The 26,748-nt window shown below is 39.6% G+C and overlaps 1 protein-coding gene across 3 annotated transcripts; it reads right to left on the bottom strand.

Annotated features, from left to right (window-relative positions):
• Positions 1-1,271: 1,271 nt before the first annotated feature.
• Positions 1,272-26,270, bottom strand: micall1a (MICAL-like 1a). 3 transcript variants are annotated; one of them, XM_061722941.1, is made up of 17 exons: positions 26,102-26,270; positions 25,503-25,753; positions 18,555-18,603; positions 16,747-16,888; positions 16,561-16,649; positions 14,635-14,774; positions 12,929-13,527; positions 12,156-12,216; positions 11,528-11,946; positions 8,195-8,571; positions 7,974-8,108; positions 5,046-5,172; positions 4,769-4,859; positions 4,234-4,307; positions 3,761-3,875; positions 2,798-2,844; positions 1,272-2,690 (listed from the first exon to the last, which is right to left on the bottom strand). In XM_061722941.1, the coding sequence occupies exons 2-17, from the start codon at positions 25,643-25,645 to the stop codon at positions 2,557-2,559; spliced, it is 2,742 nt and encodes a 913-aa protein (XP_061578925.1). In that variant the 5' UTR covers positions 25,646-25,753; positions 26,102-26,270; the 3' UTR covers positions 1,272-2,556. The 3 variants fall into 3 exon arrangements, with proteins under 3 accessions (XP_061578925.1, XP_061578917.1, XP_061578931.1); XM_061722933.1 differs by having other exon boundaries at positions 25,503-26,270; XM_061722947.1 differs by having other exon boundaries at positions 8,195-8,529; positions 25,503-26,270.
• Positions 26,271-26,748: the final 478 nt, after the last annotated feature.

Raw genomic sequence — 26,748 nt, 5'->3', positions numbered from 1 at the left:
AGCCTTGGCTCCGTTAGAGGAACCTGCTGATGCAGGATCAGGAGCCAGTTTTCAGGGACCATGTAGACCTGCTGGTCCAGGATGAAGACTGGACCAGCAGCTGGTTTAGTACTAAAAGGATCCTTCTGGATCGCTTCACCAGTTGCTGACAGGCTGGACATCTCTTAGTCGCCACGGCGTACATATGGGACAACTACTCGAGATAAAAGCCAGATCCTAAAATATCCCAAAACTGTGTCTGAACAGAAAAACGTTAAATACAGTTTGCAGCGAAGAACCAATTCTCCAAAATTGTCTCTTAAAATAAACATGTCACTGAAAGATTGGTTGGTACGAACTGATGCGACTCAACAATATATGAATAAAGTTGTTATTGAATGTTTGGGCGACTTTCAGAGTCTGATATAAGTCGGCTGCAGGTGCTGCAGGAATCCAGAAAGTGTTTCTGCTGTGACGGAGGCCGAGACCTGGACCGGCCTCTCCTCCTGCGGCTGCAACCCTCCGAGTTACAGCAACTTTGTTCTTTATTTCTCACGTTGGCACAACTTGTCTTTATTTCTGCAGCTGATCAATCATATTATGATGCTTCAAGGAATAAATATAAACTCATGCTGTTCACATTGCTATACTTTTGGTTGGAGGAAATGCAGCCAAATAAATTATTTTTCCAGGCTTCAACTTCTGACAGGACTGTCTCCAGGTCACGGTCAATGTTTTTTTGTTCCTTTCATTTTTTTCACTTGCTTTTCCAATTTCCTTGTTAGGAAGAGCATTTTTTAATGGTTATTTATCCTCATCGTCATATTCAAATGGATTCAGGGAGGAGTGTGTCGTGCTCCCACGTTCAATTTCACGTTGGGTGTGATGTTCAAATGAAATTTGCGTTTGTGCGTATGCAGTTTTGACGTTTTTTCACGATGAAATCCACACACTCTGTAAATGAGGCCCCTGGCCCCTAGCATTGGCACCCCTTGTTGGATTTTAATGTTTTACAAACAGTGCATGGAAATAGACATTCATTCACATTAAGAAAGTAAAATTTGTCATAGACTTCTACACCAACCCAATGCATTTAATGTGTCTGTATTTTTAAGAGTGAAAGAGTTTCTGGCAGATGGCAGCTCTGGGCCAAAGTATTATATAAACATGATCAACTCTGAGATATCACAGGTAAAAAAGCAGCAAATATTAATCAAATGAAATATTTAGTGAATGTATGCTATACGAATATCATTAATTCCACCTGGAATACAAAATAATGTGGAAGTCAATTACTGAAAACACAAACATGATCTTTATTTTTCTTGCGACCGGCCAGGTATGGTAAATAAAAATGGGACACTACAGAAGCGCTTTCTTTTAGCTGGACAGGAAGTCAGGCAGAATGCAAGGAGACAACAGATTTAAATTTACATTCACAACTGAGAATAAATACATCTCGATGACAGAACAAGAACAAGGTTCTTATGCTCTTAAATAAGAGTTTAAATATTAATACATTTTCTTACTATCCATTTTAAGGCAAAACATAGAAAAAAAGCAAATAGAAAAGCAAAGTATAAATTAACGATTGCATACACAAGCCCCCGTCCCATGGTTAAACCGTTAATACTGGCATCCAGTTATATCCATCATCTGTATCTGCTTCTTCCTATCAAGGGTCATTTTGTTACAGTCAGTATATTTGGTGGGATTGCTGTGCAAACACAATCCCACTATATGATGTTTGTTTCATTTTCTAGTTATTGCATATATGATATATATAAAAACTACCAGACATTGCAGTTTGCTACTTCTGTTACTTTCTCACCCTAAAATCCACATTTTCTGTCTTTAAAAAGACCTCACACATCTGATTAACACTGTATCTGCGTTAATCTCTACAGGTTTCCGAACAATGCAAGGAAACCACAAAGGATATGGGCGCTAGAGGTCCTTCGGTATCCAAAAAGAGAAGCTGTACTTTAAATAAAAACACATGTACCCACTACAAGTACCACAGGCTTCAGGATTAAACCAGACATGTTTAAAACAAATGTCATCTGGTATCGACTTGAACTTGACAAAAGCTTGACAAGTCCGGCCTTTGCTAAAACTTGAGCCTCTTGAACACACTCACCAAGTAATGCATAGAGGGAAACAAGAAAATAAATCAGTGCAATACAATAGAAATGCACTCGACGCTTCAAATCTGATTCACTCTGAAGATTTCAGGCATGCTTCCCTCTCCGCTACATTGACCAGTTTGTCATCTGAAACAACATAATTCCCCTTTAGGGATTTATAAAGCTTTCAACTGATTATCCTAAATATTCAGTTTCAAATTGACAAAGCACTTAGACTTAGCGCAAGTAAGACTTACCACTTAAAACACACAAAGGCAGCTGAAAAAAGCAGCTTAAACTTTTTGGTTTAGAGTTATTAATAGATTTAGGGTTCCAAGTCATTAACTACAAAGTTAAAAGAGATTTTACTTTCATGACATGTTATGCTTATTGTCTCATGTCCCCTTAAAACTTCATAGTCTTGTTAAAATAGGTCAACATCCTCAGCGCCTCAGCTTTTGTCCTTTCGAGGGCTGTGGCTCGTTCCTGGTTCTCCTTTATGGCTCAGCCTCTTGAGCACCTTGATAGGTTTAAACTTGGATCCTTTTTTCTTCTGGTGGCCACTGTCTGGATCCTTGTGGAAATCTGATGAAGGTGAAAGCAGATTAAAATGCAGATAAGAAAAAGTGAGATGCAAAATGTACTGTATGTGCTATATTATCAAATCTGTTTCATATTAAACATCATCCTACCTTTTTTCTTTAACATAACCTCCACAAGTTTGTCCTCCTCTTCTTCCCTGTTACAAGTCAACCATTAGATTACTGGCAGTTGCATATATTAATTATACACACGAGGACACATTTGTTGGTGCCCTTCCACTGGAGAAGGAAAAACCCACAATTATCTCTGAAATAACTGGAAACTGGCATAAGTAATGATAAATAATAATATAGTGACGGTCAGCTAATAAAAATCAGACACTGATTTTGAATTTTGATTAAATTAAATTTGATTTGATTTGTTTTTTTACATCTGTGTAAAAAAACAAAATACGCAGTCTGCAGAGGAAACCCTTTAAATCTGAGACAGTGGACCGAAACACCTCTGTACAGGTGCAGAAAACCTGCATGAGGCAGGATTGAGGCAGGATTTATGAAAAGAAATTGTATATTTTTTAAGTTTTCTAGTAATAATGTCAGATGAAGCGTTCCCAACCAAAAAGAATGAGCCCTCTAGTGTATCTCTCCTTTGCCTTGAACAGGCTGTGTGCTGCAAAATGTGCTGCAATTGTGCCCAGAATTTCCCGCGCTGTCCGGCGGATGTGACGTCACATGACGCTGCATGCACGTTCTCCCCGTTCTCCCGTGCCGCCTTCACTGTTGGCTGCAGTACCCCCGACGGCCGTCGTGGTGAAGGGTGGCGCTAGAGAGTCTCATTTCTTAAAAGGAGCCTCATGCTCCTTTAAGTTGAGGGCTTCAACGGAATTGCCAAAGAAAGTTTTATCAGTTTGTTTATTATAAATAATTCTGCTGAACCACAATTCTAATTTCATTGGACAATTTTCATTAAATGATTATTACTTTTGCCAGTTTTTCAAGTTATTTCAGTGTGAGATTTTTCCCTTTTCATTAAAAGGTTAGCAACACATTTCATCCATCATTCTAGTACAATACAGAGACATACAGAGCCAGTTAATTTAGATGATTAATTACCTTTGCCGGTCCTGGTCCATGTTGTTGACTATTTGATTGCGTTGTTCAATGATCGTGACCAGCTCAGCCATCAATTCTTGGTCACGGACCTTGTCCTCCTCAGTCCAGTCTTTCTCTGATCAAAACAAGAAAGGAAGGAAGAGGGAGTAATTAATACATTATTTTCCGTTTTTTCACATGAATCAACAAATTACATATTTTAACACTTTGTCACGAGTCAAAAGGCTATTCAATTTTATCATAGAGGAAATTTCAATGAACCGCCATCATGTTAAGGAAATGAGCACTGATTTCTTTGCCCCACATTTTTATTTCCCCATCTCACCAAAATGAAACCTATGGTTTATTGCAAATAAATTCTTGTTAGTTTGTTTTTTGTTCAGGTAGACTTTTATGTTAAATTTGTAAGCAATTGTAATAAATGAAAAGGGCGGCACCAGAGGATAAAGAAAGAATACGAAGACTTCAGGCACCTGGTTTGTTAAGAAGACACCGCATCTCATACTCCACATCCGCTTGCCTTTCCTCCAGGTTCTGCTGCTTCGCCCTAGAGGAACATATAGTATGTTATACAGTGGTTACCATATCCTAGACCTTTGTCTGACAAGGAAAAACCAAACAAAAAAAAACAAACAAAACACAATCAACTAAAACTGAATGCTGCGCTACAAAAAAAAGGACTTGAATTCCCAGTTGGTTTTGTAATATTTCTAAAATACATCTTCCATGCCCTGATTTTGAAATTGGACAATTGTAATGAACTGTAGTTTCTATGGATGATAATCATGTTTTCATTTCTGTTGTCATGATCAAAGGAGTGTTACTTTCAATCCAGGTTACATTACATTACACTTATCAGATGCTTTTATCCCAAATAATTTATAAATCGAGAAAAACATTCAAGCAACAGTAAAAATGGTAATAAGAGGCCTTATAAAGGCCAGCCATTCTCTCCTTATAAAGGTTAATGTTATTGATAGATTTGGTTAGTTCCAGCCTGAGACTCACGTGTAAACCAGCTCCGCTTCACGTCGAACTAAAAGGTGTTTTTCATGAATCAGAGTGAACCAGTCAACCAGCAAGTGCTCCTCATCCTCAGCTGGACACACAACACGATCAATAGGTGTCAACATATGTTTTGCTTTTATCAATCATAACAACATTAATTATGATAACAACAATACTAATAATAACATTATTTAGACTTATTTGACGAGTCTTATATTACGATGAAAACACACAACACTACTCTTCACTGAAACGTTATTAAAAGCTGCTGTGTTACTGTTAGCGCTGTCTCTCAGCTTCTTCTCCAGCTCCACTCCTCTCTGCTCCAGGTTGTCCAGCTGCTGCTCCAGCTGACCCATCTCCCCATGGATGTCCTCCACTGGGATGTACTGATCCGACTGCACCTACATGGATGTACAGACCACGTGAAAACTCCTTTGTAGAACCCCAAAATATCAAGTATTTAACTAATCATCTTTCATCCCATTAAAATTAAAATAAAAAAGATTAATAAAAGCAAGTCTGCCTTCAGCAGACGGGCCCCCCCTTAAGATCCATGTCCTGCTCAAGGTTTCTTCCTAAAGGGGAGTTTTTCTTGTCCTCGTTTGGTTTAAGGTTTTTCTCCCACTAGGGGAGTTTTTACCTGCCATTGTTTATGTAATAATTGCTCAGAGGTCATGTTCTGGTCTGTGGAAAGATCCTAGAGACGACTTCTGTTGTAATAGACGCTATATAAATAAAACTGAATTGAAAAATGTAATTGAAATTACCAAATACTTGGCAATGTGAATATTTCACCTGCCTTCATCTGGCAACCATCTCAGAAACTATTTATAAAATCCCAAATCTTATTTTATTTTATTTCTAATTTAAAAATGGTACATTTAGTTTAGTCTGTAGAAACCATTAAATGGTAACAATTCTATGAACAGACACATAATCTATATGGAACTATGTTTGAACAAAGCACTAGGTTCTGGGTGCAGTGATTGCCTGCAGCAGCAGTGTTGCTAGGTAACACAAGGGTGGGCACAACTGGAGGAAAAGAAAGAGCACAAACTCTCTGTGTCACAACTTGCCAATAATGGTCAGCTATCATACATCCTCTGCCCTCGCGTTAAAATAAGGTGGAGGCTAAAGTTTATTTATTTTCCATTAAAAAAAGAGGCCCTGTACTCACAAATCCCTACCTAATGATTAGCTGTCTATTGAGTTAACAGATTATATTTGTCATTGTTATGCATGATTCACAAAATCTATTATGTTCCATGGTACATTCTGATCACATGCTGATCACTTTCCGCAGATAGAGAGGCTTCGTGCTGCACTGGCTCCCCATTCATTCCAGAGTGCATTTTAAAATTCTGGTTTTAACATAAAGTGCTCTAAATAGTCAAACAGCAGTTTATATTAAGAGAGCCGACGTCCCCAGCAGGTCCCTGAATCACGAGACCAGGTCTGCTCGTTGTGAAGCAAACACACTGAGAACTAAAGGTGACAGAGCATTTGCAGCAGCGGCTCCTCTGGAAGAACCTTCCTCTCAGCCTGAGATCTGCAGACTCTACGGTCTCTTTTAAAAAACAGCTAAAAATATTTTTCTTTAAATGTACTTATCTTAGTTTTTATATTTTATCATTCGTCCTGTTTTATTTTGACGCACTTTGGAATTTTTATCTTGAAAAATGTACTTACTTACTTAATCAGAATTTAGTCCCATATATGAATCTGTCTAAATGGTCAATTCCACACGAGTTGAATGTATCAATCAGAACATGTGAATAAGATCATTTTGGAGTTATGCCGGGCATACACTGTGCGATTATCGGCTCGTTGTGAGCCGATTTTCCAGTCGTGCGACTTTCTTTTGATTGGGCCCGATTTTGACCCGTTGCTCGTGCCTCGTGCAGTATACGTGGGGTAACGACGAGAGATTAACAGCTCACGACGAGCTCCCGATCACGAATAGTGAGCTAGCAAAGAAAATCAAGCGTGTTTGAAATCCTGGTCGCTCCTCGTGAAGGAATCGCACAGTTGAAGCAGCTACGACCCAATTTGCCTCATCCTTTCGCAGAGAGCATGCGCAATCTCTGATGTCACGTCAAAAACTATTATTTGCAGTTTAAGTGTTGCAAATTCACATTACAAATCATGTTTTAATAGCAAAAAAAGGCCGCATTTCCACGTATGGTGAGGGTCGCCGCGTACCCTGCGCCGTAGGCTCTGCGTTGGTGTAACGCGGAACCATAAATCAGCCTTTAGTGTGTGCGCTGTCTGCTGTTCGGAACAACTCTTTTTTCTCTTCTCATTTTGCTGGGACGCCGGGTTCCTCCGCCGAGACACAACTTTTGCGGTATGTGTTCATTGTTGTGTCAAAAAATGATGCACAGTGCACACACCCAATCAGAAACGGTACAGATATTTTGGGATTTTTTTTATATATATATAATTATATATATATATATATATATATATATATATATATATATATATATATATAATTATTAAAAAAATAAAGGATCCCATAACCTTTGATCAGGTGGGCAGGACGCACGTTTGGGTTGGAACAGCCCACCCCTGCTCCAAAACCGGCCTCGAGTTCCAGTACACAGAGGTCCGACGGGAGGATTATGATCGTATAGTGTGAGCAGACGGGTCGCATCAGAGCATCGGCTCGTAAAGTGTGAGAACATAAATCGTGGGCTGTGAACTTTTGAACTCTGCGATCTAGTCGTGCAGTGTGAGATGGGGCAGTCTCATACGATTTAAAATATTGCACAGTGTATGCCCGGCTTTAGGGGTATCAGTCCACTTCTAGCACCTATACTGGGCCAACAGGAGCTCTGTTCAACTGGGTTATTGGATGCACAGAGAAGAGAACTTCATGTTTTTTTATCACTTTCTTTAGCTTGTCTCCTCATCTAGCACTTTGCTATGTCTCTCTCTTTCACACCATGAGAGTTTGCTGTACAACACTAACAATCTGGTCCAAACACAGTGACCACTGACAATATAGTCAAATTAAATGAAGCTTCGATGCAAAGAATTTACATCACTGATTTTTTTGTCATTCTATTTTTTTAAAGAATTGTTTCAGCCCTACTCCCCCCCCAACGCTACTCCCTTATCCAAGTTCAACCAAAAGTAGCAATATCTGTTCCATAGAATTTATTTCTAATTTAAAACATATTCTGTCAAGCTTTAAGACCTTGCGTTTGATAAGTGGGAAGCCATGTCCAGGTGCTGGGGGTCTTGCAGGGCGGGAACCTCTGGGAGCTTTAGTTTGAGATTTAACAGGAGAGGGAGAAGCTTTCCTGTTGAAGGGGTTCTCCTTACATATCCGCTAAGGAAAAAAAATACACACATTAGTGTTAATAATGAATGTATTTTAAAATGCTGAACTGCTTTTACTTGAAGGCACTTTATTACCTTGTTATGCGACTGCGGGACTAATGAGCTGGGCGCGGGGCGCGGTGATAAGCCTGCAGGACTTTTGGCCTCAGAGTTGCGACTGGTCTGAGGGGTGGGAGGAGCCGAGCTGGCGTTTGACAGCAGAGGAGAAGGATAGAGGCTTGGGGAAGTATGTTGCAAACGGCCAGCTGAGGAGGATGAAGGGGAGGATGAGCTGTCCCCGGGTGAACAGATGGAGGGCTCTGAAAGACTTTTGGTGAAGCCTTGCTCCTCCCTGCTGCTGGCACTGCCTCCCAGAGGGAGCTGGAGGGAGCCGTGCTCTGAGCCGGAGGACAGGCTGTCGACGCTGAGAGCTGGGGAAGGAGAGCAGGAGGAGGGCTGAGAGTGAAAGAGAACTGAAAAGAAGAGATTTTATACAAATAAAGAGCAAAATAAGTAAGGGGGAAAAGAACAGGAATTAAGAAAGTCAGGGAAGATTGAAAGGGAGAGAGGATGAGGGGAAAGAAAAAAGTTAACTTGACATTTTTGATCCGTCTTTTTGACTGGAATGATTTTGTTCTGTTGCTTTTCTACCGCTACTCACTCCTATAGGCAAATCAGAAACAGCAATTAACCTTAATTCTGGGATATTTCCAGATATACAATCAATTGGCAAAAAAGTTAATTTTTCTCTCTTGGAGTCGACCTCGATGATGAATTTTTGGGAAATCTTCCTTTCAAAATTACAGAAAAACTGAAGTATCTTAAGTAGTTCCACCAAAAGATCCTTGGTTAATCTTCAAACTGAATTTTCTTGAAGTTGGATACGTTTATAGGGGATATTCATTAATGGCGCACCCTCCCTCCGTCTATGATGGGTCGCATAAATGCTTTTACAATGATATAATTGTCAAAATTTCTCTACCTAGCTCAAAACCCCATTTTCTAAACAAAGTAATTTTTCAAATCACTAATCATGCCTTTTATCTGGGGTTTCAAAGCCGATAGGATATCAAAAACTCACTTATACAAAGTGAAATAGATGGGAGGATTAGGACTGCCTTGCTTCCAGCATTATTACTGGGCTGCAAATCTAAGGGCTCTTGTCTACTAGCAGGAAGTTTACAACCTGGAAGTTTTGGCTGATACTCCTGCTTGGGTCACAACTGAAAAGCAAGGCATCATAGATAGTTTGCTGCTAACACTCCTTTTCTCAACATCCAGCCTGCCCGTAGGCACAAAGTTGAACAACCGGATCATTTCAAACTGTCTTAAAATCTGGTTACAAATTAAGAAGTACTGTGAGTCGCCCGGTACCTCCATTCACGCTCCGGTTCATTGCAATCATGCATTCCCTCCATCCAGAATGGTGATAATGGTTTGGGGGGAGAGTCTAAGCAGATTTGATCCTGTTCCACTAATGCTAGGCACCAATTAATTCGATGTAAAATGATACACAGGCTACACTACTCCGAAGTTAAATTAAACAGAATGAATCCTACAATCTCCCCCTTGTGTGATTGGTACAGATCTTCTGAGGACTCTTTAGCCCACCTTTTTCTGACCCGTGAACTTCTGGTGTGAAATATTCAAGTGGTTTTCTGAAATGTATGATTGTGTTTTCAGTCCTGATCCAGAGATAGTGTTGTCTGGATATTCTCTGTCCTTACAAAACCACAGCCTCTCAGTACAGATCACTATCATGTATGGAATGGTAATTGCTAAGAGACTGATTTTAAGACTCTGGAAATCGGACAAATTTGTTAAACGTGGCTAATGGAACTAACTAGTTAATTACATATGGGGAAAATCTGATGAGGTATGGCGGACAATCTTAATACATTTTACACCATATGGCTAGGGCTGGGGATTGATTCAAATGTCAAGAGTCAATTCAATTCTGATTCTTAAGATTCAGAGTCAATTTGGGTTAGTGTTATTAAAAATGTTTTTTGAGCTGTTACCTGAATTACTGAATTACTGACTGTGTAGTTATGCAACATATTAATACTAGTGTTAAACTTGACGCCATGATCATTATTTGATAGTTTCACATCGCGTATGGAGGACCAAAACTGACGTAATTAAAAATAAAAGCAGAAATATATGTATGTTTTTCCTTTTCCTTATACGTGTATTTTCGTCAAGAAAAATACATTTTTTGCTTTTCTTTTCCTTATACATGCATTCTTTGTTTTTACATTCCCTCGTCTCCTCTTTTTACTCCTCTACTCAATAAACAGGAAGAAGCAGGATCTTTCTCGTTTATTGACCAATAGAAGATGAGCTGGACCAAGAAGGGAAGCCCTCCTCATGAGGCAGGAATGCATATGGTGAAGTAAAAAGATGAGAAGAGGGAATGTAAAAAAAAAAAAAAAAGGAAAAGGAAAAAAGGAATGCATGAGTAAGGAAAAGGAAAAACAAATTATATATATTTCTGCTTTTATTTTTAATTACTGTATGTTAGTTTTGGTCCTCCAGAACCACATGCATGCCTGAATTAAATGACGCAACAATTGGGATTAGTTCACCAGGCGAAAATGTAATAATAATAATTTGAAGAAAAAAATTTTTTAGACATACAAATCGATTTTTAGGAATAAATATGAAAATCGATTTAGAATGGGAGAATCTATTTTTTCCAACCCAGGCCTACGTATGGCAACCATTCGTAGATTGTCCTGCCAAGCCTGGATATTTGCCTTTTTTCTTGTTTGTTTTTTCTTAAAAAAACAGAAAGAAAGAAATTAACCTGACAAACATGTGTTTGAAGTTTGGGAGGAAGCTGGAGCAAAAAGAAAGGCCCCTGTTGGGATTTGAACCAGGCTCCCTATTTCGGTGGAGCAACAGTACTAACCAACACACCACATAATTATACAGGAGATCATTTGAAGAATGGGTTAGAAAACCATGCTCTCTTTCACAAGTTCACTTAGCGGATTAAAGAGACCAATAAAAGGATATGAAGTAGATTCTATGCATGTAATTTGTCTGTCATTGTCCTTTAACATGATTGTTGCGAGAAGGAGGACGAAGCAACGGTAGTTGAGCAAGCTTTTGGATAAATTAAAACAGTTTTTATGAACTAACTTTTGGTACACTGTTACGTAAATGTCAGGACAATAAGAGAAATTCTACGTATGTCGTTAGTAATGACAGGAGACTTCAGTCTTAACTGGTTGTAACCTAAAATCACCTCATGTTTGCCAGTTACTGCTCCCCAGTTACATCAAGTGGCAGCAAATCTGTGTTTTCCTTCACGAACTCATCGAGTACAAACAGTTAAAAAGTTTTCCTGGCCCATATAAAATGACAACAGGAAGACTGATATATTAACTGATGCTGGTTTCTGCGGTTCTGTCAAAAACCAACCTTGGTTTCCGGTGGATGGCTGTGGAGCAGAAGGCGCCGGCCTTTTCTTCCTCTTAGCAGATCCTGGACTGGAGGACTGGGACAAGCTCCCTGTGGTGGGGGAAGTGTCTGCACCCCCTGAGTCAGCTGTGCTGGTGATGTTGTACCAAGGGTGACGAGCCACCACTGTGGCTGGAACTACTCCTCCTTCAGTCTCTTCTTCCTCATTTACCCCACCATTTTCATTCTCATCCTCATCCTCCTCCTCAAATGGGTTGGAGGGCTGAGGGGTTGTGTTGGAGTCATCCCCTTGGAGAGAAGACAAAGAGCCTGTATTTGGAGCTGTTGCCAATCCTGGAGGGGGTGGGGGGGCTTTCTTCTTCTTGGGTTCTGACCGAACCAGAGCAAGCCAAGGTGGGTCTTTAGGTTTATGGGTGCCACTGAACGGTGAGATACACAGATAGCAGTGGAGGGGTCACACAGTGGAAAACAACATACACATATGTACATACGGTTGCATGACGGGGAAAACAACAAAAAAATGTTGTGACAAAATGTATTTTAGACAAAAAGAGACTGGTGATATGATTAAGGAGGGTGGAATAGCAGTCATGGACAGCTGAACGTGCATTTAAGGAAATGTAGCTACCTTCCAGGAGACTGTGATCGGGGTCGAGGTTTGGGGGGAATTGGAGGCTTCAGTTGTTCACCTGTAATTTCACAAAAAGTATTATTATGCACAAATGTCCCTTTTGTCTTCTTAATTAGGGCTGGGCGATATGGACCAAAAGTCATATCTCGATATTTTCTAGCTGAATGGCGATACTTGATATATATCTTGATATTTTTTCTGTGCCATAATTGGGGTTTCCCCCAAAGCATTATAGCATAGCATCTCTGTTAGCTTCATTTTTTTCTGAGGCAAACCCTTAAAAAAACAGTCAGTTTTAAACAAAGCCTCGTGCCAAATGTCACACAGGTTCCTTTATTAACAGAGGTGTGCACAATATCAAAATGTATAAAACAAATGAAATAAAAATAAACTGCCTGCTTATATAGAATAAAAATGCTTCTTGAATAAAATCAAACCAATATCCCTTTCCTGCATAACAATTAAATTAAAATACACTGTACAATTAATACAATGTAGACAGTAACAGGCAGACTTTTCCACTGAGGTTGACAGTTGTGCAAATAACAAAACATTTGTGCAAATCTCAAATAAAACATTCAAGTCAATTTGTCACAAAATAAGCTATATCAAAAAAAAAAAATAAATAAATAAATAAATAAATTTAAATCGATATAAACGATATTGTCTCGTACCATATCGCGTTTGAAAATATATCGATATATATTAAAATCTCGATATATCGCCCAGCCCTATTCTTAATTAATGTATGTTCTGCAACAGGTACTTACTGACAACTAGACCGTTTGCTGTGTCTGGTAGTGTAACACGAGGGGCAGGGCGAGGTGGAGGCTTGGGTTCAGAAACCCTCCTGGGTGCCGGTACCGGTCTAAAGGACGGTTCAGGAGGATCCTGAAGTGTAGAAGGGTTAGTTGTATATTTGTCTGGTGTTTGTGTTCCTTCCTCTTTTTCTGCCTCATTGTCCTCTTCGTCCTCTTCATCGCTCTCATCAAAGGGGTTGGGAGGAGAAGGAGGATGTGCTTTCTCCTCTGCCTCGCCACTGTTATCAATCTCTCTTGCAACATCCACAGAGTTTGCTGTGATTGTTACAACAGGAGCAGCAGTAATGAAGTCACTGGTGGAGATGTCCACATTTGTTTGTGCTACTGGAGGAGGAGTCTTTGCTTGGTCCCTCTCAGATTCCCCAGTGAGATCGTCTGTGCTGCCACCTATCGTGGCACCCTGACCCACCACTGTCTTTTTAAGATCTGATCGTCCGTTCCGACTGGTTAAAGCATGCCTTGGAAGGTGATGTGTACATACTAATGCCCCAGAGTCATTTCCCAATTTGTAGGATCCTGGGAGCAGAGTGCTGTGACACTGTGTGCACCTGAAACAACAATGACACAAAAGGATATCAGGAAGCAGATTTAAAACAAAACAATACACTCTTAACCACTGTGTCTAAACCTTTCATCTCAAATATATACACAAATGTGTTTTTTTTAAATCACTTATTTACGGAGCCCTAGAGGTGACATGGAAATTATTATTTTTATCTCGTGCGCACGACTTTTTATCTCGTGCGCACGACTTTTTATCTCGCGTGACTTAGGAAGGCGGTCAGTGAGAACAGAACACTGGGATTGAATAATTAGGCATTCACTTCAACATATACAGCTATTGATGCCAAGCATTTATCTAGTCGTCGAAGTCCGATCTCGGGAAACTGGCTTCACAAACGACGTTTTAAAAGTGGAACTATTTCCAGAGGCGGAGTTGACACAAAGTGCTTCGACATTGTCACGTGAGCGTGCTGGACCAATCAGAGTGGCCGCTGGTCCAAGATCGCTGACAGATGACAGCGATGACAGATGACAGAATTATCACGATGACTGAATTATCACTGTTTCAGCAGGTCTCTTAGGTTTATAATTAAATTTCGTTTACATATAACATTGTTTGTAGTCATTTTAGTGCAATTTAAAGCTTATTTCTACAAATAAAATCAGCACTGTAGGCAGCGATCTTGGACCAGCGGCCACTCTGATTGGCGAGATAAAAAGTCGTGCGCACGAGATAAAAATAATAATTTCCATGTCACCTCCAGGGCTCCGTACTTATTCAAATATTCTCAAGGCTTTTTTTTTAATTTATTTTTACTTCACTCTGGGTGTAAACACTATTGTAATTCTTGCATAATAGGGAGTCAACCAATTGCCTGTTAGATAAAAAAAACTGTATTGGTCCTGTATGCTGAACATGATTTTGTATAGTTTATATTAAAATGAAAAGCCCCAAATTGCTGAAACACACAAAGGTTAAGATATCACTCAGTTTGTGTGCTGACTGCACAGCATAAACAAATCCAAACATGAATTAAACATATGCTGTGTATTTAACCTGAAATGCAAGCTCACTTGAAGTTTATCCTTGCTATTTCAGAAGAATGTCACAGTACCTCCTTTAGAAAAGCAGCCCCAGCGGCAGTGCTCACCTGAAACAATTACGATGGTAGAGCTTGCCATCCACCAGAAACCTCTGCACCAGGTGAACATGTTTCTTGCAGGCAGCGCAGGTGCTGCTCAGAGTGCTGCGCTTGACCGCTGCAAATCCCTCGGCACCCGCCTGCACAGGCTGGATTGGATAGTGCAAGAGACCAGGATGTTTTTCACAGTAAGGGGATCAGGGAGCAGACATCGGGGGAGGCAAGATGAGTAATGGAGAGGGGAAGATCATACATGGAGTCAGGATTTGAGGATGTGGATTGTTCATCCTTTTTTAGGTTTCTACAAATGTTTCGTTATTCAAAAACCTACAGTTCACTGAATTATGTTGGTAATCCATTTTTTCTTCAGCTCATAACATCTAACATGATCCGTACATAAAACAAGTATAATTAGGAAGTATTTTTTTAGTGGCCATTTATTTTTTGGAGGAATAAAAACAGCTTATCTTAGTGGCTCTGGTAGCAATTATGATAGATAAAGTTTAAGATCATGTAGGAGTTAGAATGCAGTATATTAAAAATGTAAAGCGCAGTGTTACAATAACACTACTGTTAGTCTTCAATGTACAAAAGGTGATTAATAAAAGCTTTTCCTTCACCCCCTAACCCCCACCCCCACACTACTGCCTAGGTTCAGAGAGCTGAGGGAGGACCAGATGTGAAGATGAAGAACAGGAAGAGGAGGGAATGGAATGAATTTCCATCTGAGAGGGTGATGAAGAGGATGCCAGTATAGGATGGAGGAAAGAAGTTTAGAGCATGCGAGAGAAAAGAAAGACAGAATACAGAGGCTATCTTTATAGACTTATTCTCTACTGTGGCATTGCTTTTCCCCTGCTGTGCAACACAATACTTATACAAAGAAGTAGATAAAAAAGACACTGGTAAATGTTGCTCATTGTTGTATCAAAAGGGCAAATTTATGCAGTTTTGTACAGCCAAATAACTCATGCAAAATTATAATTCAAGGCTTTAAATTAGGGCTGTTCGATTTTGCCCAAAAATAAAATCTCGATTTTTTTCTCTCAAAATCCGATTTTCGATTACGATTATTTTGTGAATTGACAAAAGGCAAAGAAATGATTTCAAATATGCTGTTTTTTTATTGAACATTTGCCCCATTGGGCTTTAAGTGCAAACTTTGCTCTTATTAAACCAAAAATGAATGAATAAAGTGCAAAACTCTGTAAAATAAGTTGAAAAAAAGTTAAGTTTTATCTCTGAAAAAAAAAATCAGCAAATCAGCACTTGCAAACATACAGTAAGTTATATTTCCAATTAAATAAAACAAGACATTTTCTAATTAAACTAAACTGGGTCTTTGCATGCTAAATAATAATGCAACCCATGACATTTGCTATTCACATTTGCAAGTTTTTTGCAAGGAACACGAGCCGGTCTACGGCATCTGGCTTGAGGGATGCCCGGTGGCATGTTACAACGCCCCCTCCTACACTAAAGAGCCTCTCTAATGGGGCACTTGTCGCAGGTATTGAAAGGTATTTCCATCAATCATTAATATGGTATCAATCATTAATATGTGTGCAGACAAGGTAAAAAAAAAAAAAAAAAAAAAAAAAAAAATTTTTTAAGTGAAAAATCGATTTTACGATTTTCACGTTTTAACATCGTTCTAATTACATAATCGCGATCACGATTTAAAATCGATTAATCGAACAGCCCTACTTTAAATATACAGTAGATACATTTTCTAAGACTACAACAAAAGTGAGTTTTAGTGTGCTTTTGAGTTGAACATGAGCAAAACATCAACTGTAAACTGCTAACAGCTTGCCACCATGCAGCGTCAGTAGAAATCATGCATAGCTTATAAAGTTTAACTGCGCAGAGGGGAACAAAAGCAGCCGATATTCTTTGTGTACATCTTCTCCTTGTGCCGTATCTTACACTTACCTCAGTCTCAACAGCCTTGTCCTCTGAAGGAGTTGGATCTGGCTCATTATTACTGACAGAACTCAGCCTCTTCACACAAGGGGGGTTTACTGTGTCGGGGAAAACAGGAGGAGTCAGTGTTGGTTGGCATTCACAATTATAGATGCTCAATTCCATGTTAATTTCAAGTAAATTAAGCAAACACACCTTGTGACTTGTTGTTAAAAAAATTGTAATATTGGGACACATATGTGATGATGCTTAGCCGGTCAGGCACTTTCATTGACACCATGTCTTCTGGGTCCAGCAGGGCTGGAATGCCCAGTTGTGTCTCAGCCACTTCAAAGGCCTAAAAAGACAGAGGAGGAGGAATGAGAAGAAACAAATGAAAGACGTTGCTGTTACGTGTCTGAGGAACAAACGGGACTGTGTTATAGCCTATTGCAGATTTTTTTGGTAATGTGGAATGTGTTACTAGTAGAGCTGGCAGAGGTTCCCACTGTGTCTCAATTCAGCACCAAATGTATTGTAAGTCAAAACCCAGAATCTGTAACCAAGGTAACCAAGAAGTCAAAATCTCTGAGAGTGCAATCATATTTCTAGGTTCTAGTTTTCTTTTCTCTCCATCATGTCTAAAATCATCTTAGTTTTCAAACTGTCTTTCCCAGATTTGCTTCTTTTTTTTGTGGTTGCAGTTATGAGATTAGTCAAATCAGCAGGAAGATCTAATACTTCCACTGGCTACTAAATGGCTCAGCGCCTTACGTCGACGGAGGTAAGTTGTTAATGTCATAAACAACTATATTAGGGACATTAACAACTTCATAATTTATGATGAAGAAGGGACAGACATTAACTTACAGTGGGGCAAAAAAGTATTTAGTCAGCCACTGATTGTGGAAGTTCTCCTACTTAGAAAGATGAGAGGTCTGTAATGTTCATCATAGGTACACTTCAACTATGACAGACAAAATCAGAGAAAAAAAAACATCCAGGAAATCAAATTGTATGGTTTTTAAAGAATGAATTTGTAAATTATGGTGGAAAATATCACCACAATATCACAGACGGTTAACTTCTTTTTTAAGAATATCTTCTGTCCTCCACTCATTACCTGTATTAATGGCACCTGTTTGAACTCGCTATCTGTATAAGACAACTATCCACAGCCTTAAACAGTCACACTCCAAACTCCACTATGGCCAAGACCAAAGACCTTTTTTTAATTATTAGAAAAGGGAAGACATACAAGACCACTGATAATCTCCCTTGATCTGGGGCTCCACGCAAGATCTCACCCTGTGGGCTCACAAGGATCATGAGAACGGTGAATAAAAATCCCAGAACCACACGGAGGGACTTAATGAATGACCTGCTTAGAGCTGGGACTAAAGTAGGAAAGGAACCATCAGTAACACACTACGCTGCCAGGGACTCAGATCCTGCAGTGCCAGACGTTCCCCCTGGACTAGAGAGCATTTGGATGATGCAGAAGAGGATTGGGAGAATGTTATATGGTCAGATGAAACCAACATAAAACTCTTTGGGAAAAACTGAACTCATCGTGTTTTCGGAGGAAGACAGAAAGCTGAGTTGCATCCAAATAACACCATAATACTGTGAAGCATGGGGGTGGAAACATCATGCTTTGGGCATGTTTTTCTGCAAAGGTGACAGGACGACTGATCCGTGTTGAGGGAAGAATAAAGGGGGCAGTGTGTTGTGAGATTTTCAGCCAAAACCTCCTTCCATCCCGTTATATTTTTTCTCATTTTGTCTCATAGTTGAATGTACCTATGATGAAAATTACAGACTTCTCATCTTTCTAAGTAGGAAAACCTTTTTGCCCCACTGTACCTCTGCTTGTTGGCTCTGCGACAAGCAAGTTTTTGGCGCTCTGATATTGACTTACGGTGGTACTCGATGTTTTGCCTGAACCTTAGCTTATACTAGCTTATACAAGCCTTTCCAAAAAAAGACTCGGCTCAAAATATTGAGTTGGTTAATTGACTCACCAGTTGGTTGTTTTCATAGACATTTTCTTTAGACAGCAGGTCAAAGTCTCTGCAATGACAAAAAATAAACAAATTAAAATGCTTTAATAAGAGGTTGAATTTGCAAGCGACCAGTGTATTCATAAAGTGTCTCTTAACTTTTATACAAGATTTCTTAATTGAAAACAATGCTTACACAGAGCAATACTGTATTTAGCTTGTTGGTCTCAGCTATGTCCACACTATTATGGTTTATTTTTAGAACCCAGTTTTAAAATTAAATGAATCCATGTCCACACTAGCATTTCAACTATATATCAGAAAGATCTCTCCACACCCCACTACTATAAATGTCTATCATATGACCATCAATGCTCATTGTGAGTATATCCACCTACAGCTTCAGTCTTCTCATCTCCCCTTTGAAATATGGATACAGGTTTTTGCTGAGATGGATCAGGGTAGATCAGGACACCCTTAACTTTTATCACCACTGACAAACAAATCTTACCAGGAACTGATTCCTCCTGGTCCCACTAACAGACATTACATGTGTTGCTGAAAATGCCACTGGAAAAAAGCTGCAGATTGCCGTTATAAATGGCTCCCTCCTGCAGACGTAGGCAGTACACCAATTATTCAATGCAGACTTTAGCTGCATAACAACCGATACCAAAGCCAAACAAAATAGTGCTTGCCATTGCATGCCCATGTTGAATACAGTATTGCTAGGGTTTGGCTGTTTTTGTTATTCTGAATTAAAGAGGAATTAGAGAAGGAATCAACCAGTCCCAACCCGGCAGCGGCTGTGGGCGTTTCTTCAGTTTTAGCAACTTCCTTAGACTCTGACTTCACTCTAGACTGTTTTGATCCTGTAGACCTCCCTGAGTTGACCTCAGTCGTCATTAGAGCTAAATCATCCACGTGTCTGTTAGACCCCATCCCGACTCGACTATTAATTTTTTTTTTTTTTTCTTATTGGCACGACAATATTTGACCAGATCAACTTATCCCTAAGTTTAGGATATGTACCACAGGTTTTTAAAGTTGCAGTAATTAAACCTTTACTTAAAAAAAACTTCTCTTGACCCAGACATTTTAGCTAATTATAGACCAATTTCCAACCTTCCATTTATATCTAAAATCCTGGAAAAGGAAGTTGCAGACAGTTATGTGACCATTTGTATAGAAATGATCTGTTTGAAGTTTTTCAGTCAGGGTTCAGAATGCATCATAGCACAGAGACAGCACTGGTTCGAGTCACGAATGACCTTCTTATGGCCTCAGATAAGGGATTAGTGTCCATACGGGTTCTACTGGACCTCAGTGCTGCTTTTGACACGGTAGATCAGCATTTTACTGCACAGGTTAGAGCATGTTGTTGGGATTAAAGGGACAGCTCTATGTTGGTTTAAATCATATCTATCTGACAGGTTCCAGTTTGTTCATGTACATGAGGTTTCTTCAGAACAGTCAAGGGTCTGTTATGGTGTTCCGCAGGGTTCAGTGCTAGGGCCAATCTTGTTCAGTTTATACATTTAGCCCTTGGGAAGTATAATCCAGAATCACGGCATAGACTTTCATTGCTATGCTGATGATACGCAGCTCTATTTGTCTATGAAGATGAAACAGAACCGTTAGCCAAACTTCAGTTATGTCTTCAATGACATCAAGGACTGAATGTCCACTAACTTGTTACCTCTAAATTCTGATATAACAAAGGTTATTATTTTTGGTCCTAAACACCTTAGGAAGGGATTAGATGGTGTGTGATGGCCTTCAGTGCTACTGTGCGTTTTTCCATCTCCGTAATATCACAAGCATTAGGAGCATCTTCTCGCGGAGTGATGCGGAAAAACTAATTCCGGCGTTTGTATCTTCTAGGCTACATTACTGTAATGTGTTATTAGAAGGATGTCCAAGTAATTCTCTGAATATCCTCCAGCTGATCCAAAATGCAGCAGCGCGAGTTCTACCAGAAATAAGCAAGAGAGACCACGTTTCTCCAGTGTTAACCTCACTCCATTGGCTCCCCGTAAAACTCAGAATCCAATTCAAAATTGTATTACTTGCGTATAACGCCCAAAACGGCCTAGCTCCGCAATACTTGCAAGACCAAATAGTACCGTATGTTCCTAACAGAGCTTTCTGTTCTCAGAGTGTAGGTTTACTCGTAGTTCCTAGAGGATCCAGATATACATCTTGAGGACGGGCGTTCTGCTATCTGGCACCATTACTATGGAACCAACTCCAATCTGGGTTAAGGAGGCTGACACCACCTCCACCTTTAAACTCAAACTTAAAACATTTCTGTTTAGTTAAGCCTCTAGTTAGTCTTAACTCTAGTGTGTTAGGGCCAGTAGTCGTAGCTGCAGCTACAGGACAAGACTAGAGCAGATCGTCTTAATAGCTTTGTTATAGATATGCTGCTATGGAGCTACGTTGCTCCTTCTCTCCTCTTCTCTTTCTTTTCTTCAGATCAACCCTCAGTTATTAATTAGAACTATCGTATAAACATAATTCTCCATTGTTCCTGTAGTTTGTTGTGCTGCTCTGCCCCCTCTTTCTCTTCTGTACATGTTTACAGGCCAGAGCTTCAGGAGCTGCATGCTGCCCTGCAGTCTCTCCCCCCCCTCTGACCCCCTCAGTGTCTGCTGTCTACATCTGTTTATATAGTCATCCCTGTGGTACACCAACTAACCATTGTGCCTGTCTCTCTCCTCTCTCTGTCTGTTTTCTCTTTTCCTGCTCTGCCCAGCTGGCCTCCGGCAGGAGGGTCCCCCCTTATGAGCCCGGTCCTGCTCAAGGTTACTTCCCTCCTAATAGGGAGTTTTTCCCTGCCACTGTTTCTCCCACTAGGGGAATATTTACCGTACCTGCCATCATTTATGTTATGTTTATGTAATAATTGCTCGGGATTCATGTTCTGGGTCTCTAGAAAGTGCCTAAATACAACTTATGTTGTAAAAGACACTATATAAATAAAACTGAATTCAATTCAATTCAATTTAATTCAATTGATACGGTCTTATCAAATCAGGGAAGGATTTGTAGTGGAAAAGATTTTGAGAGTCAAACTTGCCAGAGCAGCGTAGATATCATACCTTATGTAAATGCATAAAAAGTTTCATGTTTTGAAAATGAATTTGCACTCACCTCAACATAGCAATGGTCTTAATCATTATGATACAACAGAAAGCTAATATTGACCTGACAGCATGTCAGGCTGCATTGATGAGCTGTTGTGCTTCCCACCCACCAGAGCTGAGGATTTCTATAACTATACATAGATTATACCTTGTTTGGAAAACTACCAGAACAAAAAGGAAAGGGGCACCAAGGCCAAGTAGGAGTTACACTGATAAATTACAAAGCTCAGTTCTGCAATGCTGCAAGCAAGAAACTAAAACTACGGTAAGCTAAAGCCCATAAACTTCCAGCAGTAAAACTGGAAAAGGAGTTCTGGGATGAAAGTGTACTGTGTGTTTAAGAGTAGACCATGCCATGGGGAGGAAATGGGCTTGAGGGGATAGAATACCATAAGGTTGAAGAGAGTTGTGGAAACCACATAGAACTTTCAAGAAGGCAAAATCCTGTGAATTAGCTGTGTTGAAGCCCCACAAAGGGATCTCTGTTCTCTCTAATCTATTTCCCATGGCCACAAACACACTGAACTGCAGTTCTAGTATCAGGATTGGGTCAAAACAATCCATTTACATCAGTTTTACCTATATAGCAAGCTGAAGCTGAAGCCACTTCATACATCTTAAAATGAAATATTCCCCAAATTGTTGGCAACGTTTCAAATTCCCAAGTGTCACAGAAAAGAGCCAACTGACACTGAGAAATATGTTGAAGTGTGCTATTATAATTCTGAATCTAATCAACTATCTCACTCCAGGTTTATTTTAGGAAATAGTACAGCTGAGGAATCGTCTGTCTCTAAATGTCTGCGTGTCAGGCATTTAAAATACTTCAAAACCTGAGTGAACTATCTGCTAATTTTGGCTTGATGTGATTCAAAACGTTCCACGTGTGAGTAAAAGATAGCAACCTGAGTGATCAGGTTATCAATTAATACATTTCTATGAGTATAATAATGAGACTTTAAGGAGAATATCAGGTGAGACTGCAGCTGCAACATATAGATGTCTTCGTTTTTGATGCAGGAAATGCAAAGAAAACTGACCAAAATATTGTATGAATTGCTAGAATACAAATATATAATCAAATTTTAATTCCATTAAGTATCGACAGTGTTTTGTGCACTTTAAATGATTTCTTCCACCCATAACCACTCTCTCTCCTGTAGGCTGAGTGACGGCTGGGCTGGCTAAAGGAATTCTGATGTGACCATTACTGTGCTAACATCTCTCCTCCACTTCACTCACAACCCACTGGCTACAGATACACGGCTGACCCACAATGGCCTAGCTCTGTATTTGTACTAAATCCAGTTTGACAGGCGTAGGTTTTAACTGGATTTTAGCCCGATGAGCTGTCTATATCAGAATGAGTTTGGCTGAAAATTGAACAGCGAAGCAAGCTAAAACAAATTAAAAAGACAAAGCCAAAAAAAAACTGTGTTCACACTTGTACGTGCTCTTTTATGCAGATATTTTTCCACTTCATTGACTTGACAGCATGCCAAATGAATACTGACTCTGCTACATTCAGACCAAGTCCATTCTGCTGTCTGGGATTTGAACAACATGAACATAATGCTTTCTGTACAAAACCTGTCGGCCAGATGTTTTGTAATTGTCACCCAGGACACTACCGGATGCCTTTACATAACCCTACTATAATACTGAACAGGAAATCCAGATGCTGTCGACAAACACGATGTGCCAACAGAGCTGTGTTATGCTACAGAGGCAAGACTTCACCACTGAAATGGATGCCAACGTGATTTATAATGAGGCCTGAGTTTCCATGTACAATTACTGTCACGCTCTAAAGGATACTACATGCCAAACCTGCACACTGTGTGTCATAAGATTAGGGGGATTTTTACAGATATATTTAAATACCTTTACCTATCTGATCAAGCCTTTTGGGATACAGAAAATGTTTGGAACAATGATATGTCTCAGTACAAATAAAATGATCAGTTAATAGTAAAAGCAAAGCAAGAAGTTATCATTAAAGGAAAAAATACAATGTGCATTGGTGAGTATAAGAATCAAGGTTTGTGATGAACTTCAGTGCTCCATGCTAAACTCTATACTGTGTAAGTATTGAAACGATGCTCACAAGTAAATACATCACCACAATCCAGCACAGACATGAAAACTACTCTTGAATCAGTAAAGAAAAACTGTGTGTTAAACATATATTACTTTATTTATCATATGATGATAAACGCCTGCTATCACATTCTAATTTTTACTGCATATAATGTTCTATGCAGTCTAGTCTCAACATAATACTGCACAAATCAGAATGGCCTTCTCATTTTAAAATCAGAGCTACTTAAGTGTTTCATATTCGTCTCCTTGATCAAATGATGTTCAAACTCACTCTCATCAACAACAGGAACCTTTCTGTTTGTAATCTATATGTAAAACAATGGCATGTTTCTCTCTTCCGCATATGTCTGGTAAACCAGGCAGGTGTTGAGGTGTTGAAAGTTGCTGCTTCCCACGTAGGTTTGAACTGCAGAGGCGTGGTGTTAGTCCAGGGCCCAGAGCCCAAAATGTCACTTGTCAGTACCACTCAAGGTGACAAAACTTACTTATAATTTTTGAAAATACTATAACAGCCACTAGGTTAATTTCACAAAGTGGTCTTTATAATGCAAATACAGGACATAAAGGACACCACAATGAGAGAAGGAACCAGTTTAGTTTCTTACTCAGGAAGGGTTATCATACCAAAATATAATCTATAGACATAGATATTTAAAAAAAATTATAATCAAGTTTGGTCACCTTGAGTGGTACTGACATTTGGTCTGGCCCATGGACTATGTGTGTTGGTTCAGACAGACCAGGATTAGTCAAAGCTAATTTATTACACCATAACAGCTTCTCACCAAAGGCTTAATAAAGACTTTGTTATAAGTTATTTTTGAAAGATGAAGCACAATCAATATTTTTTTTCTGACCTCTAAGATATTCCTTTTTTCTTCAGATGTAGAAGAAAAAAATTTAAAAGGGTATGGTCCTTAGTAACAAACAGGGGCGAAAATCCCGGGGGGGACAAGGGGGACAAGTCCCCCCCATTAGTAAAGCTGTCCCCCCCTAGAATAATTTGAGACAGAATTAATAATTTTGGAACAATGCAGTAGTATTTAGTAGTGATGCACCAAAATGAAAATTTGTGGCCGAAACCGAAATCGAAAATAATAATAAACAGTAAAATCTCATTACACTTAAAACAAGAGTCATCACCAGAAAAATAACTTGTTATTTGACAATTTTCACCTGTTTCAAGTAAATTTTCACTTGAAATAAGTAGAAAAATCTGCCAGTGCGACAAGATTTATCTTATAAGCAAAACAATCTTGTTCCACTGGCAGATTTTTCTACTTATTTTAAGTGAAAATCTACTTGAAACAGGTGGAAATTGTTGTTTTTTTCCAGTGATGAGTCTTGTTTTAAGTGTAATGAGATTTTTTTTAACTAAACATGAGACATTTTAACTAGAAATAAGACAAATATTCTTGTTAAGATTGTGGGTTTTTGCAGTGTATTATGTCAGATGTGCTGTATTATTGCCACCTTCCACCTAATACCATTGTTTTGTATTGCTCTAAGAAAGGTCTTCTGCCTGTTTGCGAGATAGAGTTGAAAATGTCAAAATGCTGTATTAAAGGAAGGCTAAAACTTTTATTCCTTGTCCCCCCCTGGATTTATTCTCTAAAATTTTACTGTTCATTGTCCCCCCCAACTATGAAACGGGATTTTCGCCCCTGGTCCTTAGTAACAAAGCTAGTATTTAAGGCTTTTATTAAAGATTACTTACATGAGGTCTGGTCTGTAACGATGTATGATGGCACAGAATGCCAGTCCGTCCCGAAAGGAGGCAGACATGTCCTTAATGTGGACCTGGTTGTAGTCCTCGCACTGCAGGCGACACCACTCCTGCAGCGCCTTCAGGGAGCCCATGCTGCCGTCACTGGGCTCTCTATCACCGGCTCGGTGGCGGATCTTCTCCCCAGACGGTCAACACCCCACCAGGCGACCAGTCGCAGCCATACTCGGTCGCTGAGTCAACTTAAAGTAACAAACATGGCTCGTAAAACACGTCAGCTTACGTTTCTTGACTGCAGAAAGAAAGTGGCGTGTTTTCTTTTAAACCCCGAAGGTTACCGAGGCAGCGGCTGCTGTTATAACACGGCTATAATAACCCGGCGTACCCTAAACAAAGTTCTTGATTCCTGCGAGTTCAGTTTAAAGGTTTTTTTTTTCCTGTTTGGTAAATAATAAAGAGCCGAAATTTAGTGGCGCCGTTGAAACAGATGTGACAGTTTCCTCTCCCTGACGCCTCGTTGACTGTTTTTACACTGATTGTAGCCTAATGGCTGGTGGAGTGGAGGACTTGATTGGAAATTAAAGACTTACAACGACCTCCATTATCGGTATATTTGACGCAACTCGTGAACGAAAAAAAGACACCCTTGATGAGGAATGTGGATAAGAACCAGTCCCGCTCCTAACCCGTGTATCTGGGCGCCGGTCCCCCGCCTCTGCTTCACTCAACCACCCTGTTGTTCAGCCTCGTGAGTGCAGCCGTAGAACATGGACACATGGACGGGGCGGGGGAAACACGGCCGCCATCTTGGACCGGGCATCCCACCCATAGGACAGCATGAGACAGAACAGTGTTGAAGATGCCAGAGCACTGTGCCGCGTGTTCCTGCACAAATCGGCGAACAACGGCGACTAGGGATAAAAATAATAAATGAAAAAAAAATATATAAATACAAAATCTAAAAATAAGTCTACACCACATTGCCAAACTCACATCTCTTGACCTGCAGAAAGGGAGAAGAAGATCTTCAAAGCAGTCCTCTTTTAGGGCTTTTAATAGCATATGTGTAAATATGGTTTGCGACATATATATACTATTTAGACACTATTACACTACTATAGGCACTATTTAGATATACACATACATATACACACACACACACACACACACATATACATATATATGTGTATATATATATATATATATATATATATATATATATATATATATATATATA

Source organism: Cololabis saira, chromosome 1 (assembly GCF_033807715.1).
Source record: "Cololabis saira isolate AMF1-May2022 chromosome 1, fColSai1.1, whole genome shotgun sequence".
NCBI lineage: Eukaryota > Metazoa > Chordata > Actinopteri > Beloniformes > Belonidae > Cololabis > Cololabis saira.
The sequence above is the reverse complement of the archived record's forward strand: the minus strand, read 5'-3'. Positions and strand labels throughout refer to the sequence as shown.